Source organism: Cyprinus carpio, chromosome B20, assembly GCF_018340385.1.
Source record: "Cyprinus carpio isolate SPL01 chromosome B20, ASM1834038v1, whole genome shotgun sequence".
Classification (NCBI taxonomy): domain Eukaryota; kingdom Metazoa; phylum Chordata; class Actinopteri; order Cypriniformes; family Cyprinidae; genus Cyprinus; species Cyprinus carpio.
The window spans coordinates 29,655,165-29,672,567 of NC_056616.1; the positions used below are offsets into that span (position 1 = coordinate 29,655,165).

General features: G+C 37.4%; 2 protein-coding genes and 1 pseudogene across 8 annotated transcripts; 1 reads left to right on the top strand and 2 right to left on the bottom strand.

Moving 5' to 3' along the window:
* Positions 1-1,414: 1,414 nt before the first annotated feature.
* Positions 1,415-2,469, bottom strand: LOC109044836 (annotated as a pseudogene).
* A 474-nt stretch (positions 2,470-2,943) lies between these two features.
* On the bottom strand, positions 2,944-11,363 carry LOC109113430. Its single transcript, XM_042747104.1, is given in 15 exon segments — positions 2,944-3,578; positions 3,672-3,767; positions 5,448-5,552; positions 5,655-5,750; positions 5,913-6,032; positions 6,585-6,680; positions 6,828-6,947; positions 7,251-7,346; positions 7,530-7,664; positions 7,756-7,915; positions 8,007-8,243; positions 8,352-8,447; positions 9,606-10,030; positions 10,033-10,286; positions 10,422-11,363. Coding segments are annotated over 13 exon segments (1,908 nt in total). The 5' UTR covers positions 10,169-10,286; positions 10,422-11,363; the 3' UTR covers positions 2,944-3,578; positions 3,672-3,681.
* A 278-nt stretch (positions 11,364-11,641) lies between these two features.
* On the top strand, positions 11,642-17,135 carry LOC109113435 (cell division cycle-associated protein 4-like). Of its 7 annotated transcripts, none has more exons than XM_042747181.1 (4): positions 11,644-12,706; positions 13,599-13,623; positions 14,100-14,186; positions 14,898-17,135. In XM_042747181.1, the coding sequence occupies exon 4, from the start codon at positions 14,905-14,907 to the stop codon at positions 15,718-15,720; it is 816 nt and encodes a 271-aa protein (XP_042603115.1). In that variant the 5' UTR covers positions 11,644-12,706; positions 13,599-13,623; positions 14,100-14,186; positions 14,898-14,904; the 3' UTR covers positions 15,721-17,135. The 7 variants fall into 7 exon arrangements, with proteins under 7 accessions (XP_042603116.1, XP_018981779.2, XP_042603115.1 ...); XM_042747185.1 differs by having other exon boundaries at positions 11,644-12,111; XM_042747182.1 differs by lacking the exon at positions 14,100-14,186 and having other exon boundaries at positions 11,642-12,706.
* The last annotated feature ends 268 nt before the right edge of the window (positions 17,136-17,403 follow it).

A 17,403-nucleotide genomic window follows, 5' to 3' on the forward strand; every position in this document is an offset into this window, starting at 1 on the left:
AAAACTTTAAAAGGCCCTATATGGTTCGGTTCCAGAGATGTTGGAATTTCAATATGGCTCCAAGAGTAAATTGTTGAAATGTACATATTTCATATTTTCATACATTATGAATCAAATCTCAAACATTGCTTTCACATTAATAAACCAAGATTTGCCTAACCTGGATTAATTATTATAATTTTTTTTTTTAATGTTATATAATGTGCTGATACTGATACTACCTCAAACATTTAAGGTATCTCACAATTGAAATAATTACCACTGGGTAATTTTAAACCCCAGGTAAATGGGATCCTGGGTAATCATTTCACACTGCTCATACTTTACCTAGAGTTAACAATTAATCCTGGTCATTCATAATCTGATGTGTCACACTGTACATTCCTAAATCCTGGGTTACTCGTATTATTTGCATTGTCAGCAGTGATGACTAGATAAACACAAAACCACATTTGATGTGAAAATGGGTAGGATACAACAATTTGGACATGGAGCTGCACCAAGATATAGGATTAAACCATACAGTTTACATACAGTTTATAATACCTAAATCAACACTGACTACAAGTTCCATTTCAGAAACTCCACCAATCCAACCTTCTTGCTCAGGGAAATCTACTGTCACGGTTTCTCCCTGCACATCTAGAGAGAAGAAATCTTTGATTATCTTAAAACATTTTTTTAATGCCTAATACTGTATATGATTGATTGTAAGTTATAGCTGAAAGTCTTCAACAACCACTGTATCATTCTGTCAGATTAATGACAGTAGATGATGTCCTTACTTATGACACTGCCAATGTTTTTGTGACTGACTGAACCCCATAGATATTTTGGAGTTTCAACAAATGGCTTCACACAGACCTTGTCTCCTATTTTAATATTACAGTTGAGATTTGAAGATCCTGGAGTATAACAGAATCTTATGATTTACTGATGTGGCAGTCTCAAATGTCTCATTTTGTAGATAAACAGCTGGGTTAAAACAGTATAGCATGCTCAAGTATGTAAATGTCACATTTCTGTAGCAAAAAAAAAAAAAAAATTCTCCTCTGGGATAATAATAATGAAGTATTCCAAGGTCATTTCATTACTATTGACAACAGACAAAATATGGCAGTTACGTTTGAGTGAAAAATAGAGAAAGTGAGTCCATAGTGTGATATGAGAGACATGAAAGTAACACTTGTTTCAGTTACCCAGATGAGAGGACTGATATAAAGCATTGACATAATCAACAGGAAATATTAGAAAAAAATCTGACCAGTGAATGTCACCACAGACCAATCAGAGTCAAGTACTCCAGAGAGTGTGTAATAATGTATAACTCTTGATAAGCAGTCATAAAACTTTTGCTTAAAGCAAAGTGTACCTGAAGAAATTGGATGTTGTCTTCTGTCTGTAGAAGATCCTCTAGGACTCTTTCTTCCCCCTCCATCTTTTTTTGTGTGCCGTGATCCAGATCAGCCTTTTCCTGAGCTTTTATCTTATCAGTCACCTCATTGCTTCTTTTCTAAGTTTGACTATTTCACTGAAGACTATCTTACTGTTCTCCACTGCCTTCTTTGCAGAATCCTGAGGAGAATCAAAAATGTTTACAATTACAAGATCCAACATTGCAGTGATTAACCTTGTTTTAGCTGATAAATGCAGAGTCGTTTTGTATAACTGTGAAAGTTATGTTTTACATCAGAACTTACTGAATGTGATGTGATGTCCATTTTCATCTTCTGCAGCTCTTTTATTTTTGCCTGCATTGTCTGCTTTACATTTGTCTGGGTATCTGTGAGTTTTCTCTAAGGGCAAATCAGTAGCAGTCTGTTTAATCTTACTAAAAACAGTATTTTGTAATCAGGTTAAGGGTCATCAAAGAAAGAATCATGGATGTCTTCACCTGTTTCTCATTGCGCGCCGTTGTAGAGGGTACTGTGTCATGGCCCTTGTGGTCATCCAGTAAGCAGTGCATGCAGACACATTTCTGGTCCGTTCGACAGTAAACCTCAAGGAGCTTGTCGTGTTGGGGGCATACTGGAATGACTGCAGCTTTCACCAGCTTGTGTTTCTTCAGGGCAGGAACATTATAATGGGGCTGTACATGTGTTTCACAGTAAGAGGCTCGACACTCCAGACAAGACTTGACAGCTTTGATCATTTCTCCAGAACAGAAATCACACGCAATCTCTCCAGGTCCAGCAAGACTTTGAGCAGACTCTGTACTCCTCAGTTTCTCCATTATTTCAGCAAGCACTGTACTTCTGTTGAGTGGAGGCTTTGAATTGAAGGCCTGTCTGCATTGTGGACATCTATAGATCCCTTTCTGATCATTTGTATTCCAGCACTCATTAATACAGCTCATGCAGTAACTATGTCCGCACGGAATTGTCACGGGATCCCTCAACAACAACATATTGAGCAGCTGTACTGGTCGTGATCTCTGAGCATAGCCTCTGCCATATCCCCTAAAACCTAACCTACTTGTGTTATAAAAGAACCATGGATGTAAGTGAAGGTGGTGTGAGAGTGAACGTGAGAGCAAGGAATCATAATACACAAATACAAAGATAAATATGTAATAGCTTGTGTGATATGGGAAAAGTAAAAAATACAGTGCTTTGTATTTTCCTCATAACAGAGACCGTTGTGTTTTAAGTAATGGTCGTAGATCTTTGAATTGTGATCTTTAAGGGTTTTCAGTATCAACATTAGATGGCAACACCTAGCAAAGACTTCATGACAGAAACAGGAAGCATTAGTCTTGCAGCCACAAAGGGTGGTGGGAAATGTAGTTTTGTCAAACATGAAAATCTGCAGTGCATACAAACTAAACTGTGTGGTCAACACAACTAATTTATCTGTATTAATAATTAGCTTGTCATGTTTCTTTAATTGACACAACCTCAGCTAGGAAGAAATATACAAAACAACAAAAACCATGGCCACAGATACTTGTAGACCAACATGTATTGAAAGACATATTAGCTTTAGCCACAATGGCTGAATATCAGAGCAGTTTAATTCAATCAAAAGACAAAAATTACTAATTTAACAGCAAACGTGAATTTGTGTGTATTGTATTTTGACAGGACATTTGCAATTTATTATTATTAAATTTATAATGGATTATTTTTGATTTTTTATTAACGTGAGACTGAAACAATTCGGAGTATGTGCTCTTTCCGAGAGCTAAAACAGTTGATAAACAATAGAGTGTCTATATATGTAAAACATTCTTTCTACCTGCAACACCCTTGCTAGCAAATAAATTACCAAATACAATAATACACGAGTCAAACTGAATGGTTTGTTATTGCAAATGAATTTTAAACACCTTAATTAGTGAACCCTTTATGTAAGCTTCTTTCTAAAAAAATAACTCTCCTGTACTGTAAAGGACAGCAGTATGAAAACCACAGAGTTTTTAAAGTAACAATGTGTATGTCATTGTTCATGTTCACATGACTACAAATAAAAACATAGTCAAGTTTCAGTGATCAAAATTCATTCACAAAAGCAAAAGGTAAACAGAGACGTCCACAGTCACATCCTCACAATCTGAGAGGATCCTGAAATTTCAGCTTCTGTAAGAAAAACAGAAAGGCTTAAGATTTTGATTGCATGTTGACAAAAAACCAAAACTTATTCAGAAAAAAAAACATCTTTAAGCAACTGACCTGAGTTTACCTAGTTTACCAACTCCATCTCGGAGAGAATACCTTTCCAGCTTCTGTGTTTAGGAAAATCCACAATCACATCCTCAGATTTGATATCTAGACAGATGAGAGGACAACCACTTAAAATTATTTTCAACAGCAACTCTATGCATACTAAATGTAAATATACTGTGTTCAATAAAATATATTCAAATACAGTGGGTACGGAAAGTATTCAGACCCCCTTAAATTTTCCACTCTGTTATATTGCAGCCATTTGCTAAAATCATTTAAGTTATTTTTTTTTTCCTCATTAACGTACACACAGCACCCCATATTCACAGAAAAACACAGAATTGTTTACATTTTTGCAGATTTATTAAAAAAGAAAAACTGAAATATCACATGGTCCTAAGTATTCAGACCCTTTGCTGTGACACTCATATATTTAACTCAGGTGCTGTTCATTTCTTCTGATCATCCTTGAGATGGTCCTACACCTTCATTTGAGTACAGCTGTGTTTGATTATACTGATTGGACTTGATTAGGAAAGCCACACACCTGTCTATATAAGACCTTACAGCTCACAGTGCATGTCAGAACAAATAAGAATCATGACGTCAAAAGCCACCAGTCGGGGCTTTATGGCAGAGTGGCCCGACGGAAGCCTCTCCTCAGTGCAAGACACATGAAAGGCCGCATGGAGTTTGCTAAAAAACAGAGAAATAAGATTCTCTGGTCTGATGAGACCAAGATAGAACGTTTTTTGGCCTTAATTCTAAGCAGTATATTTGGAGAAAACCAGGCACTGCTCATCACCTGTCCAATACAGTCCCAACAGTGAAGCATGGTGGTGGCAGCATCATGCTATGGGGGTGTTTTTCAGCTGCAGGGACAGGACGACTGGTTGCAATCGAGGGAAAGATGAATGCGGCCAAGTACAGGGGATATCCTGGACGAAAACCTTCTCCAGAGTGCTCAGGACCTCAGACTGGGCCGAAGGTTCACCTTCCAACAAGACAATGACCCAAAGCACACAGCTAAAATAACGAAGGAGTGGCTTTACAACAACTCCGTGACTGTTCTTGAATGGCCCAGCCAGAGCCCTGACTTAAACCCAACTGAGCATCTCTGGAGAGACCTGAAAATGACTGTCCACCAATGTTTACCATCCAACCTGACAGAACTGGAGAGGATCTGCAAGGAGAAATGGCAAAGGATCCCCAAATCCAGATGTGAAAAACTTGTTGCATCTTTCCCAAAAAGACTCATGGCTGTATTAGATCAAAAGGGTGCTTCTACGAAATACTGAGCAAAGGGTCTGAATACTTAGGACCATGTGATATTTCAGTTTTTCTTTTTTAAGAAATCTGCAAAAATGTCAACAGTTCTGTTTTTCTGTCAATATGGGGTGCTGTGTGTACATTAATGATGAAAAAAAATGAACTTAAATGATTTTAGCAAATGGCTGCAATATAACAAAGAGTGAAAAATTTAAGGGGGTCTGAATACTTTCCGTACCCACTGTATAAAAGTTATTTTAAATTGTTAAAATATTTCACAATATTACTGTATTTATTGTATTTTGGATCAAATAAATGCAGCTTGGTGAGCATAAGAGATAGATAGATAGATAGATAGATAAAATTACATTACATTACATTATATAATTACATTTATATAAAATTACAAAAAAAATCTTAATTATTCCAAACTTTTGGCTACCAGTGTATATGATAAATATACTGAAGTAGTTGATGTCTCCAAGTCTGTTCTTTGAGAAAAATAGATCTTGCCTCTTACAACACCAACACTCTTGTGTGTGACATGTCCACCCCAGTTATGTTTTGGAGTAATTATGGAAGATTTCACTCTGACTCTGTCTCCAACCTTAATGTCAACTGAAAGATTTTTTTGTTAACAAAAATGAAAATTAAGATTATACAGAAAGCATTTTTACTTACAAAGTGCAAACAGATAAAAAAAATGCATGGGGAAATTACCTAAATCAGCACTGGTCACAAGCTCCATTTCTGAAACTAAACCAGTCCATTTTTTATGCTCAGGAAAATCCACAATCAAAGACTCATCTTGAATTTCTGCAAAAATAATTAAATAAATTATTTTAAATTTTAAATTTTGTAAATATTCATCCTTTTTCTTCTTGCATCATCGTTTCATATATTCTGGTAAAAAGCACAGTGCATGAAGATAGCATGCCTAATATTAGTAATGAATTTAAAGTCAGTCAGTGCTCTCACTTTGAACAACACCAATGCTTTTGTGGGTGACTGCTCCCCATTTGTGTGTTGGTGTAACAACAGATGGCTTCACACGAACTTGGTCGCCAATCTTAATAACGGAATCCAGGCTTGAAGATCCTGAAATGCAAGGAGCGTCACGAACGTCTGAGAGGAGCTTTCTGCTGAATAGCTTCTACTTAAATGTCATGGAAATACTGTAATAACCAAACTCATCATTATCGGTTACTAGCTCCATTTCAGAGAGAATTCCCTTCCAATTTACATGTTCAGGCAAATCTAAAATCTGACTGTCATCACATTTAATGTTTAAACAAAGAAAAAGTTCATATTTTAAGGCCTGTAGTTGAGTGCGGATTGCTTGTGATAATAGACTATTTATTTGAGGAAAAACTAATCTTGCCTTTTTACCACACCCACGCTCTTATGTGTGACATCAGCACCCCAGTTAGGTTTTGTGGTAATGGTGGTAATGGAAAATTTCACTCCGACTTTGTTACCAACCTTAATGTCAGCTGGACCATTTATTATTGACAAATGTGAAACAAGTAAAATATTACTGTAGGCACTTTCACATTAAAGGTCACAACACACAACATTTAAGCTGCAGCTAAGAAACTGTCTGCAATTATTTAAATAGTCATGTCTTAAAACAGGTACAGTAAAAATTACCTGAACCAGCGCTGGCCACAGTCTCCATTTCTGAAACTATACCAGTCCAGTTTTTTTGCTCAGGGAAATCTACAGTCAAAGAGTCACCCTGAATTTCTGCAAACGCAAAAAAAAAATAAAAAATAAAAAATCATGATTATAAAGTATCCTGCTTTTCTCCCTCTGTAATAACAGGCATTCTGTGAGACAATAATCATTTCTTTCAACATCCATCAAAGAAGTTAATAAACCCAGTGCTCCTACTTTGAACAACACCAATGCTTTTGTGAGTGACTGCTCCCCATTTGTGGGTTGGAGTAACAACAGATGGTTTCACACGAACTTTGTCTCCAATCTTAATATTGGAGTCCAGACTTGAAGGTCCTGAAATATCACATGGAGGTCCAAGATGAGTGTTTGATGGAAGTGTTTTAAACACTTCATGCCTCATTCAACAGACGGATAACTATTTTGTTAAAGTAGGCTCTCTAGATATGTACCAATTGGAGTCATATTCACTCTTAAAAATAAAAGTTGGCATTGATGGTTCCATGAAGAACCTTTAATAATTTATCCTGACAACCATAAAATATTACAAAACTGCTCAGATGCAAAGTGTAATATTCTAACAGTTAGATGTTCTAGATATTTTTAGCATGTTTTTGTTCGATGAATACGGTAGATTACCTGAACCAGCACCGGTCACATGCTCCATTTCTGAAACTACACCAGTCCAGTTTCTTTGTTCGGGGAAATCTACAGTCAACCACTCACCCTGAATTTCTGCAGAAGTAGAACCAAAAAACTTTAATATAAACTATCACATTTTCTCAGTCTGTGGTACTATAAACATTAAGTGAGACTAGTTTTATATACTTTTTGTGTGTGTGTGTGTGTGTGTGTATAATTTCACTGCAATTGTCATGCCTAATATAAATACACATCGATATCTGTCAGTTCTCTCACTTTTAACAACACCAACACTCAATAAAGTGACCGATCCCCATTTGTGTATTGGAGTAACAACAACAGATGGCTTCACGCGGACTCTGTCTCCAACTACAAAGTCAAACGGAGGCCTCTTTGTGGACAAATCTGAAACTAAAAGTAAGAGATTACATTAAACCATTCCATCACTCACACATACAATTGGATGCAAGAAGTCATTAAATAGAAATCATTGTTACTTTACCTTTATTAATTGTTTTGCTTATTTCCTGCGAGCAAGTAGTCTCAAGTCTTCCAGTGAGATCACATATAAGTTTTCTTACGTCCTCAAAAGAGCAGTATGGCTGAAATGAGAAACTCGGCAACTCATCAGATCCAGATGAAGAGGACACAGTCTCATAATTCTGAGGGGGGGAATATTCAAGGACTGAATGTATATAATGTCTTATAATTCTGGCTTCTAATATATAATCCTATTACTTATAGTGCTTGTACCTGAAGAAATTGGATGTTGTCTTCTGTCTGTAGAAGATCATCTAGAACTCCTTCCCTCTTCTTCAGCTCAGTGATTTCTCCCTCCAGCTTCTTTTGTAGCTTTGTCCCGTGATCCAGATCAGCCTTTTCTTGAGCTTTTATTTCTTCAATCACATCCTCATTGCTTTTTTTCTCAATAAGTTTGACTAATTCACTGAAGACTTTCTTACTGTTCTCCACTGCCTTCTTTGCAGAATCCTAAAGAGAACCAAAGCAAAACAAAAATGTTATATATTATGTTATATATTAACCTTGTGTCCGCTGTTCACTATCTGTGAAAGTTATTTGTTTTACATCAGAACTTACTGAATGGGATGTGATGTCCATTTTCATCTTCTGCAGCTCTTTTTCTTTTGCCTGAATTGTCTGCTTGACTTTTGTACAAGAGTGTGTGAGTTTTATCTAAGGGCAAATCACAAGTCATTGTCTGTCAATGGCATTTTGTAACTACTTTATGTTATGAGTAGGGCTGTCTAAGTTAATGCGTTATGCAATATGATAAAGCAATAGAGTGACTTATGTGGTTAATTCAAAATCCTTAACATATTAAAATAATTAAATACAAATAAATTACTGAAGCACATGAAGTTACATCATTACATCATATCACACTCCATATGAAACAGAGCCTGTACTGAACGTCAAAACATCCCACCGCTGTATGGCCAAATGATACGCAAACTTCTCGGTTGGATAAAGCAAACCAGCATCTCACTAGTAAAGTTTTGCAGAATGAGGATTGTAATCAAGGTAAGGACAACTGCGATGACGTACTGGGTACTGTATAGTAAGCATGGACACAAGTCTGTTGTATTGATGCACAAACAAACGTATGTATATGTGCGCTCTGGACACACATGGTATTTATGCACAAACACATTTGAGTACATTGTTTCCACACACATTCAGGATAATGTTTTAATTGGTCATGTCTATGTTGCTGTGTTTAGTCATTCTGAATGGATCCGTGTACTAGAAATATGCGGTCAGGTCAGTTCAGGTTTTTTTTTTGGCATCTCCATGTGCAACTGGACAAAAATGTGAACAGTACTTTGCTGTTGCACAGTACACATGGCCTACTACACAGTGTGAATTTCTGTAATGTTCCCATGTGTACTTTGGTATGCATAAATTTATGAATTGGAGGCCTCCTTATATGACTTGGTAATTTGGTGTCCTTTTAAAGTCTTCAGGTGTCCTTTTTTGTAAAGACACTTACATTTACTTTGAAAAAAGCTTACAGAAAATACATTTTTATGTGAATCACCCTTCAATCTAATGGCTTACTTTGCTGGATATAGCAAATGATGAAAAAAACGAATATGCTAAACAATTGGCCTATACTTACTTTCTTGAAAAGAGTGCGATTAATAGAGACTTAACACTAAAAAGGAGTGATTACATTTTTTAAACCAGGGGTCACCAAACTTGGTCCTGGAGGACCAGCTAAAGTCTGCAGGACACCGGCCCTCCAGGACCGAGTCTGGTGACCCCTGGTTTAAACTACTGACAGCCCTTACCAGTCATTAAAGAAAATAAAAAAACTATGGATATCTTCACCTGTTTCTCGTTGCGCTCCATTGTAGAGGGTACTGTGTCATGGCCCTTGTGGTCATCCAGTAAGCAGTGCATGCAGACACATTTCTGGTCCGTTCGACAGTAAACCTCAAGGAGCTTGTCGTGTTTGGGGCATACTGGAATGACTGCAGCTTTCACCAGCTTGTGTTTCTTCAGGGCAGGAACATTATAATGGGGCTGTACATGTGTTTCACAGTAAGAGGCTCGACACTCCAGACAAGACTTGACAGCTTTGATCATTTCTCCAGCACAGAAATCACACGCAATCTCTCCAGGTCCAGCAAGACTTTGAGCACTTGCAGTACTCCTCAGTTTCTCCATTATTTCAGCAAGCACTGTACTTCTGTTGAGTGGAGGCTTTGAATTGAAGGCCTGTCTGCATTGTGGACATCTATAGATCCCTTCTGATCATTTGTATTCCAGCACTCATTAATACAGCTCATGCAGTAACTATGTCCGCACGGAATTGTCACGGGATCCCTCAACAACTCCAAACATATTGAGCAGCTGTACTGGTCGTGATCTACGAGCATAGCCTCTGCCATTCCGCTGCCAACACTTGCTAAGACGCTTAAAAAATTTCTCCTGATCTTGTCGTTCCACAAAAGGGTGTTTATCAAAAGACCCGTTCTTGTTAGAAAAGCTATGCGTTGCGTGTGTCGTCTAAAAAGAGAGTGAAAGTGGAAGTAAATAATTGCTCTAACACGATTTTTCAAAGCAGGCTAATAATAATTCTGACATATATAAACAACACAGAAATACAGTTTAAATACAGAACTGAAAAAAAAATGTATTTACCTGACGACAATTCGTTGCGTGCGTCATAATGAGGTAGCAGGAAACGTCTGCGGAATATTGACCTTTGATATTTTTATGGCTTGAATTGTTTGTTGCAAAGAACATGCTCGTCGTATTTAAATTGTGTATCAAATATTGAGGAGCAGTTTTAAGTGCACACATAAAAATGAAGAAAGAAAAACACCAAGTGCAGTTAAAAGCATAAAATAAGATTCGGGACTGAGTAAACGCGAAGATCTTTCTGTCTTTAAGTACAGCCACTAGATGGAGGCACTGAATAGAGTACAATGAATCTTGATTCAGTTTCATGTGACTATGAACATTCTTCCTCTTTCAAGAGTATATAACAGATTGTTAGAGTCAAATAACCAGATACATTAAATGCGACAACCTCATTAAGTCTTAGCATTAATCTGGAGATGAATTCTCTCCCACCATGATTTAATGTTCTCTAGGTAGGTCTAATTGAGAAATTTAAGTGAATGTCATTTCATTTGAGTGACCTTTACTATTGCGTGTTGTCAGCAAAATGGAGCCCAGGGGAAACCTCAGTTAGGGTCAGAGGACAAATATTCCCCAAACTGGTAAAAAAAAGTCCAACTGATAGGACTTGAACCATTTAAGTACCAACTCCACAGTATTACAGCAATGAAACTCCCAACTCACATCCTCAGAAAACTTTACATTTTTTATTTTTCCAGAATTCAAATGCTCAATTTATTTACACTATAATCTTTTTAATTTAAAAAAAAAAAAAAAAAAAAAAAAACATTTAGTACACTCCTGGTTGCTGAACTGTAAAAGTGAGTGCTAAAATGTGTGGTCAAAAATAATATTATCAAAACTTATTATATAATCTAATCTGATTTTCTTGAAATTGTTCAAAATGACAAAGGACATTTACATATTTAAAAAAAAATGTCAGAAAATCTCCAGCTTTTATCCAACACATAGAAAACATACCTACAATTTTTTTCTTTTATTTTAATTATTTTCATTGAGTTTTACAGTTTGTATCTCCTCCAACATCACCTCCTGCTTCTCAAATGTCTGTACGCCCTAGCATACAGAAACCATTTAAAGATTTGAATTAACAGATTGAATTTAATTAACATACTGTGCTCATATTAGTTACATCATGACTTAAAAAGAAAAGGAGTCATAAATGTAAAAATGCCCCAGAAAATTAAAGTGCAAACACTGCCACTTTATCACAACGTTAATATCTGACACTGCCATCAGTATAACTCCCTTTAAATAAAATGTGTATCTTTCACACATTAACACATTTTCTCAATGTTATCTATATCCATTAAAGTCTTCTTTGGGCAGTGCGAATGGCTGAGAAATCGGACCGCTAAATAACTCAGTGTGCAGCTACTCTGAGAAATCAAACTCGTGCGTGTCCATTTGATTTTTAAGATGCCTGCAAAACAAGATGTGCATTGTTGAAGTTGGGGCCCAGGGTTGAATCACAGACGCTTTTGTTCGGGGCTCCCCGTTCCCGCGGAGGCCTGCTGTCGATCAAGAAGCACGCCCCGCCCCCCTCGGCCTTTCACTGCTGCAGCTGGCTGCTCGCCGTCTGCTCTCTGCAATCTGTGCTGGAGGCCGAAGGAGCGGCAGCTTCAATATTACACCCGGCCTACAGACGCTTATGACGCTCGCCACCAAAGATCACAAATAACACGAGGTAAGCCTAAGCGTACTGGCGTGTGCGATTTAAATACAATCTATATTATGAAGTCGGACCGATCCGCGATGGTTAAATCGCAGCGCGGTCGATTTTGAAAAGCGGCATGTTTGCGGAAGTGACCGTGCGGTCCATGTTCAGCCGCCCCTGTTATTTGCCTTTACATGTCATGTGTGTGTTTCCAAAATATATTTCACCCTCACGTGCATTTTGTCGACACGGTAAGCGTTCGGAAAAGTTGAAGATGCTGTTTGGGTTGGCGAAGTTGACTAGCCAGCGGACCCGTTGAGAAATCAAAATGGCTTCCATCTTTGTCGTCTCGGCAGAGAGGTTTATACCTTTGTTTCCCCGTCTCGCATGTCAGGGAGTCTGTGAGTAACCTCATTTTTATATACTTATCTAGTGGATTATTGTCAATCGAACCTTCGAATGAAGAGTTTGGGTGTTTACTTCACTGGTTTTTATTTATTTTGTTACTTACCCAGTAGCGCACTTTTTGCCCACGTCAGTACGGTGGGGGGAGGGGAGGTGAGTCTGTGGGCGGAGCCTGTGTGATACGTGCACTGTGGATGAATTATCCATTGCCCCCTTCGCTGTAAGTTTGATTTAGTTTAGAGTTTAGACTATAGCTACTTGAAGAATTGTTTACTGATTTTTTTCTTCTTCATTCATTTCTTTTGATTTGTTCTGTGCCACCACTTGCAATGTAGAATTCCAGTTTCCTCAAACTGAAACTGTTATACCTAAGAGCACATGGAGATCTGAAATTCTTTCTGGATATAGAGTGCTGCAGGAATGACACATTTTTGTAACGTTAGGCCATTCTAGAAGTTGGCATCATACTGGTTCCCTTGAAAGAAAAAAAAAACTAAAAGGATTTTTTCACTGACTTCTGGATAATTGCAAAAAATAAGCGAAGTGAACAATGAAAGTTTATGATTCTCATATGTTTTGCTCATTATTATAATCTTTAATAATAATCACAGATGAACAGCTTTGATGACTAAATGCATGCAATCCGCTGAAATAAAAAGCTATATAAACAAACTACACTCCGGGCGCAGGACTTCACTGTCACCACCACCGAGTTTTTGCCAAATCTTTAAATGCACCAATTTGGAAAGTTAGAATATTTTGCAAACGCATGAGCATAAACACAACAAGCGACAGCCTCTGAAGTTCCATTTAGAGCTTTTTCAAGATACAAAAAAGTTCAGAAAAGTAATGAGTGGGATTTTATGTTGCAGAATAAAATGTGAAACATATCGAGCTTCTGTTAACCACAGATTTTATTTCAGGTATTTAATTAAAAACCCACTGACTTCAGGACGATGGAACCCGAGGTTGAACTCATTTCCCGGTTTTAGGACTCATTTCTTGCGGCACTCTATTATTAACTGAATGCAGTGCTGGTGTACGAAATGTTGGTTGTAGTTTTAGTTGCAGCGGATGTGTGTCAGCTTGCACTCTGGTCTCTTTTTCAACAGTGCTGGGATGTCACCCATGCTTCAGGTAGGCACACCACCATGCCCTTAATATCTGGTTAACAGTGTGGTTATGGGTTTAAAGTTCTTGTGTGTGATCTTGGTTAACTGTCAAGCAAATCATCTCCATAATGTTAAGTCATCCCTCTTAACATGAAATGACTTTGCAATACATGTGCTGGTTTTTGTGTGTGCTTGCACTCAATGGATTTGTTGGTTTGCTTGTTTTGCATAGAGTTTGATGTGTAAAATGTAACTCATTACCATTGTTTAGCTATTGTCTTATGTTGTCCTCACCTTTCAACTACCCACCAGTATATGTAGCCGATCAGAGGTCCCTGTGCCCCCTCCCTACTCCTCCCAACATACATACACACACAGTCAAATACACGCTCACATACACTCAGTCGGTCAAGAGCTAGTGTGATGACAGATAATGTGCTTTGTCATGCTGGTTGGTGTCATGTGTTTTTCCTATACTGGATGCATGTTTGTCACTTTTAGGCTCCTGTAACCCTGGTTGGCTGGCCACGGAGACAGGGAGTCCTCGTCTCAGTACTGTGGCTCTCCACATTAGACTTTCTGTTTGGGGTATCTACTTGCACCTCCATTTTTATCAATATTCAAAGCCTTGAAGCACAATTCCAACATTTTATTAGCTAAATAAGTCATTTGATATAGTGTGACTTAATGTAGTTTATTTTAATAATCTTCAAATTCCCCTCATGTGCAAAGATCTACATTTAAAATGCATTTATGCATACTTTAGGTGGTTGTGGATTGACCATGAATGTAAGATGTGATCTTTGGCCTCAAAAATATTCTGATCTTCTGAAGCGTAGGAGTTTATTGTTCCTGCTGAAATTTTTTTACAATTAGACTCAAACATTTTTTGATCGATGGTCATTTGATCCAGTATTTAAAATGTCATAGTGATCATCATAGTTAATTATCCATTTTATTTTTAAATATATACATATATTCATGGACATTCATGGCACATGTTTTTATACAGTTTAAATGTTCTAAAAGAATAATTTAACTCTGGATTTGTTGTTTGTATGTTTTTGTTAGGCTAAAAGCACTGAAATGTATGTTTATAGAATGATTTTCCTTAAATGTATTCTTTGTTATTGATATTTCTATTGGTTTTATACTCTAGTTCCAAAGTCGCAACAATTATCATTTTAAAAAAATGTAAAGAACATTTTTACCGATCTAAGAAACTGAACAAAATTTGACTTTGAACAAAATTGGATGAATGTGAACTGACCATCGCTATGCCTTTTTTCTTTTCTGTAGGCTAAACATGTTCTCCAAGGGCACCAAGCGTAAGTTTTCCGATGGTGATGAAGAGATATCCGACGAAAGCCTGGTAGGTGCCAGGGTGGCATCTTCGTACAACTTGCAACGGCAGTCGCTGCTGGACATGTCCCTCATTAAGCTGCAGTTGTGCCACATGCTGGTGGAGCCCAACCTCTGCCGCTCGGTTCTCATTGCCAACACAGTTAGGCAGATTCAGGAGGAGATGACCCACGATGGCAGCTGGCATATGGTCACTGAAGCATTCTGCGGTCCAGGCCAGAGTCCCTCCGAGCGCTTGGTGGCCACTGAGGTCCTTTGCAGGTCGCGAGAGCAGGATGCAGAACCTAAACTCTTTTCTGTCATCAGCTACGAAGGTTGCCGTGAAGAGGAGGTGGTAGCTGATGAGACACTGTGCTCCGTTTCAGTTAGCGATACTGTCTCTAATGTGTGCCTGGCAGGGCGTATAGGCCAGTGCTGGGAGAAGAGTGAGCTCAGTGGTGTAGAGAGGGATGAAGAGGCCCTTGAAGACTCTAGACTTGGTTCAGGAGAAGATGAGGAGATAGACACCGAGGATGGGGCTTCTACAGAGAGTCCAAAGACCACTGGACAAGTTTTTGGGACATTTGAAATAAAAAACAGTTCTCCGGCTCCAGACTCTGCTCTCGAGGAACTGTTCTCTGATGTGGACACCTCCTACTACGATCTGGACACCATGCTGACAGGCATGCAGAGCGCACCCAAGATGGGCCCTTATGACATCCTTGACAGCTTGGCACCCTCACACAGTTCCCCTTCCATAGTATCCCCCAAATCGTTCTGATCTCAATGAACTGGATCACATCATGGAAATCATTGTGGGTTCTTAGGTTCGATCTTATTCAGAGACTTACACGCTTGTCTTAATGTTACTGGCTTTTCTGTTCCTTATGGAAAGCAAGTAAAGTCTGGAGTCCTTTCAGGGAAAAGAGTTGATGTCTTTTGAAGGATGGCCTTGATTTTATGAGCTGACCATAGTCATCTTATTTGCATACCCTTGGTATGTTTTAATGATTTTTTCTGTATTTGTCTGTCCCAGACATGCTGTTTTTTTTTTTTTTTTTTTTTTTTAATTTATTTGTTATACTCATGACACTACGGAGAGCAGAACAAGATGTATACAAAAGTTGTAAAGCTTGGGATATTTTCATAAGGAGACAAAAGATTGTCTAAATGTGTATATAAATTATATATTTTTTACAATAGATTCTTCTTGTAATATGTTACTGTACATTATGTACATGTTCTACAAATTGATTTTAACTGAAGAGATTAGATTCTTATGTGCAACAACTCAAGTTTTCCATTTATCAAAATCCATAAACTGAAGGAACTAAATTCAGTACTCCAATATACAAAAGGCACCAAGTATACAAACGATGATGCATGTTTTACATTTATGTGCTCATTTGCACAAAGTATTTTTTTTTCCTCTCAAGGTTTGATTGCAGTTGGCTGTCAGTCAGCTCAGCCGTAGGTTTTGTTTGTTGTTAGACGTCCAAGTTCTTATATTTTGTCTTATCAACAAATTAAGTATAATGGGGCCAACCCATTTTATATTGTGACTTAATTTATTTAATTTATTTCCTGCAAACGGTGAGTGTTGGCTGTGGTCAAACTCAGGGTGGGTTTTTAACTCTAGAGGACTTAATAAGCCTGATTCACAAAAGCCTTTTGCACATAGTAAATCGGTCACAGAATTAGTGCTTTGTGAGTTAGTTTGCACAAATTATTGGATTCAGTATTGATTTTAAATAAGTGAACTTTTTTAATATTGGTGATTGGCTTTAGTATATCAGTCTATTAGTCCTCTAGACCCCTCATAACGAGAAGGCATTTGTCTAGTTCTATGCATTGAGTGTCATAACACTTTATACATATGAAGTGTTTAAAATGCATTTAGTACAGTATTCTTTTTTTAATACTTAAGAATCGGTCAACATAATACGGAGTCAACATTTCCCTCCAGTTATTACATATATATTATTTGGTTTTGTCAAAATTTTTGCATAAACTATGTTTGTGCAGATTATAGGTTATTACACTTTGATAACTGTTTTCTTCTACATTGTCTCACACTTAAATTCTAAGAGGATGTTGTTTTATTGTATGATCTTAAACTAGTATAGAGTATAAACATTTTATATGAGCATTGTAGCTTTTTTAACTTTTTTTAATAAAAGGTACAATTTATGAAAATGCCGTGTTTTTTTTTTTTTTTTTTTACTCCTGCAATCAACTATTAAGGAGATCAGCTGTTATCAAACTTAGTCATGCTCATGCCATATTGTTCCCATTAAGTGAAGAATTGCTTCAGCAAGAAAATCAATTAATCATTAATAATGCCAGGGAAACACATGCGCAAATCTTAAAATGTTTCCAGAGAGTAAACGTACAGTAAGACCTCCATTCCTTAAATCACCGTCAAGGTTTCATTCTGCACGATTTCTAACGCAAGTGACGTCAG